General features: G+C 35.1%; 1 protein-coding gene across 1 annotated transcript in view; it reads right to left on the bottom strand.

The window, feature by feature from the left end:
* Positions 1-813: 813 nt before the first annotated feature.
* Positions 814-3,087, bottom strand: part of LOC107556009 (cyclin-O protein B-like) — a 9,419-nt gene continuing 7,145 nt past the window's right edge. Inside the window, exons 3-4 of the mRNA XM_016238975.1 lie at positions 2,282-2,467; positions 814-1,359 (exon numbers count right to left, since the gene is read on the bottom strand). Coding sequence (XP_016094461.1) covers positions 814-1,359; positions 2,282-2,467 — 732 coding nt within the window. The remainder of the gene's footprint in view (positions 1,360-2,281; positions 2,468-3,087) is intronic.

Below are 3,087 nucleotides of genomic sequence, written 5' to 3'. Positions count from 1 at the left end.
TGAAAATTTACCCTCAGGTCATCCAAGATGCAGATGAGCTTGTTTCTTCATCAGAACAGATCTGGAGAAATTTAGCATTACATCACTTGCTCACCAATGGAGTGAATGGGTGCCGTCAGAATGAGAGTCCAAAGGCTGGAGAAAGCAATATTATGGATAGTGGACTCATATTTTAGCTAGAAGCAATGGTTTGAAGTTTAAAACGTCTTGATGGATTTGTTACTTACAAACACGCAGCTTTTGTCTTCTCCAGATGTTAACTGATGGACTGGAGTGCTGTGGATTATTGTGATGTTTTTATCAGCTGTTTGGACTCTCATTCTGACGGCACCCATTTACTGCAGAGCATCCATCAGAATTTCTCTCAAATCTGTTGCTATGAAGAAACAAACTTTTTTTTTTCCGTATAAAAAAAAATATATTACCCTTTTAATTAAGAAACCTGTGAGATTTCATTAAACTTTCAACTCTTCCTTTTTTTTTTTACTTTTTTAATTCCCACAGGTGATCCGTCAATCCCATAATCACACAAATACAAAAAGATGATTCTACATACATTTAAAATAAAACCTTACTTTTGCATAAATATTTTTTGGGGGATAAATGCCGTTTGACTGCATTAAAAGATTATAAATCCAGCCTTTAATTCAGCATTTAGAGTCGTATGGAGTATTAAAGAACATCAGAAAAATGTAAGTGAAATTCGGTAAACATTCAGTTACTACAGTATCTTTGCTTTTTTTTTTTCATCAGCAAGTGAATTACTTAAGTATGTTTTAGCACATTTTCAATGTGCTCATTTTGTGGAATGAACTAATATAATGGTGCTATGAAGTCCTGGACTGCGTCTTGATTAAGAGAAAGCAACAATTTCAGATCTTCTGTGCATTGCTGAACCAAAAGCTGAGCTCCAAATGTTGCATACTCTTGAAAACCGAACGACTCCAATGTCTTTGACGAGCCAGCCTTGTTGTCTGTGGGCTGCGCTGAATGCGTCTTCAGCAGATCTTTTGCCAGTTTCACAGCACACAGCACAATCACAGACGGCGTATACTTGTTAAACGTGTAGTCAGCCAAACTCAGTTCACAGACTTTGCAAGCCAACCATTTCCACGTCTTCTGGGGCTCCTTCCATGCATTTCTGTCCTGTGTAGTGACCATCTTATCCATGGCTCCATCAGTCTGATATCCAGTAGTGCGACTGGTGAAGTAGTCCAGAAAGAAAGCATGGGTAGGTGCAGCCAGTCTGAAGTTGAGTCTGAGAAGGATTAGGCATTCGAGATTGCACAGCTGCTCTCTGGAAAAAGAATTGCAGCAAAGCAACAGAAGTTGTGTGATGCGAGGTGAATACACTTCAACCTGGAAGACACAAAAATCACAACTCACTCAGATTTACATCTTGGCCTATTTTTGTAATCAATAGTCCCTGAAAAGTGTGTATTAACCCTAGTGAAAAACAAGTACACTTTAGCATATTAACTTATACTTTAAAAGAATATACTTGGTATATTATTACATAGTTACAATTAAATTAAAATGTATTACAGTTTAAGTTCATATTAAATGCAATTAGCTGAATTTTAGAGTGCTTTTTGGCCCGATTAAGTAGGACTTAAGTACATACTTAAACAACTGTTTATATTTATTTCTATGTCTTTTTAGCAAGGTTTGTACAGCACAGTGGTCAACTACTGTTGTTTTTATTGTGCTTTATAAATACATTTTGATTTGATTCTTGTGTCTTTGAATTATTAAGTGTACTGTCAAATGTACTACCGACAACCATTTATGGTAAACTAATCTCATTTCTATCGAAACTTGCATATCACCTATTAAATTATGTATTCCGTTTGTAATGAAGTTGCAATTTAGTACATAAAAATATAATATCAAACACACTACAGTTAAAATGATAAGAAGTACTATGTGCTTAATAAGTAATATGTGCAAGACAACGCATCAAAATAAGAGTACTTCTTTAAAACACAACAAAAGATTATAAAAACATGATGTACTTCTAAGTAAAACTTTTAAGTTGACATTACAAAGTGTAATGAGAGTGTCTCTAAGTCACTTAAGTGGCCTTTTATTTCACTAATGTTATATTATCTTCAAGTACAGTATTTAAAAGTATACTTTTATGGTTTGAAGTGCACATTCAATACAACTAAGTGCACCTCTTTTTCACAAGAGATTGAGAATACTAATAACCAGACGTAATTCTTAACTCTGTGCTATTTTTATAATGAAGTTGCTGAGTGAGAATAAGAGTTGAAGAGACCTGTTTTGTGGCGATCAGCAGAGACGTCACTCCCAGTAACTGGAAACAGTCTGCAGCTACTGAGGTTGTGGTCAAGAAACGGTCCATGATATTAACAGCCAAACAGCACGATTCGAACGAGAGTTTGAGCTGTCTGCGTACAGCTATGAGCCAGCTGACCAGTTTGCTGCGAGCCTCTGCTGTAATCTACGGCAGGATATAAACAATCATGTAAAAATGAGCATGCAGAACAGTAACATCATTAGTAACAGTAAGAACAAATGAAAGCGAACGCTTGTTTTCTGCCGCAGTGCACTGTAAAAAATAAATAAATAAAATGCATGGTCATTTTCTGCCAGGACATTATCTATTTATCCAACTAAATCCAGTATTGGGGAAAGTTACTTTTAACAGTAATGCATTACAATATTGCGTTACTCCATAATTACGTTACTTAGTTACTTTTTATGGAAAGTAATGCGTTACGTTACTTTTGCATTACTTTTTAAATCTGGACAGGGCTTGCTTGTTTGTTTTTAAAATAAAAAAGTTCTATTTTTGGCAAATATAAAAGCCTTTTCACACCAAAAGTGAAATGAATAAACCTCAGGCTGAAGGGAACGTAAATGTACATCCGTAGAATGCAGAAGAAGAAATATCAACACTTCAGCAATAAAAAAACACACAAATGTTCATCTAGAGTAATTTGTGCTTATTAGTACAGCTGAACTGGATCATCGAAGGTCAGAAGCAAAGACATTGCTTAATAGAATGGGATTAAATACATAAAGGATATTTGTGTTGTTTAACATTTAATTATTGCAGGT

The sequence above is a fragment of the Sinocyclocheilus grahami genome, unplaced genomic scaffold (genome assembly GCF_001515645.1).
Source record: "Sinocyclocheilus grahami isolate Dianchi unplaced genomic scaffold, SAMN03320097.WGS_v1.1 scaffold553.1, whole genome shotgun sequence".
NCBI lineage: Eukaryota > Metazoa > Chordata > Actinopteri > Cypriniformes > Cyprinidae > Sinocyclocheilus > Sinocyclocheilus grahami.
Note: the sequence above shows the minus strand (reverse complement) of the source record. Positions and strands in the feature narration are given on the sequence as shown.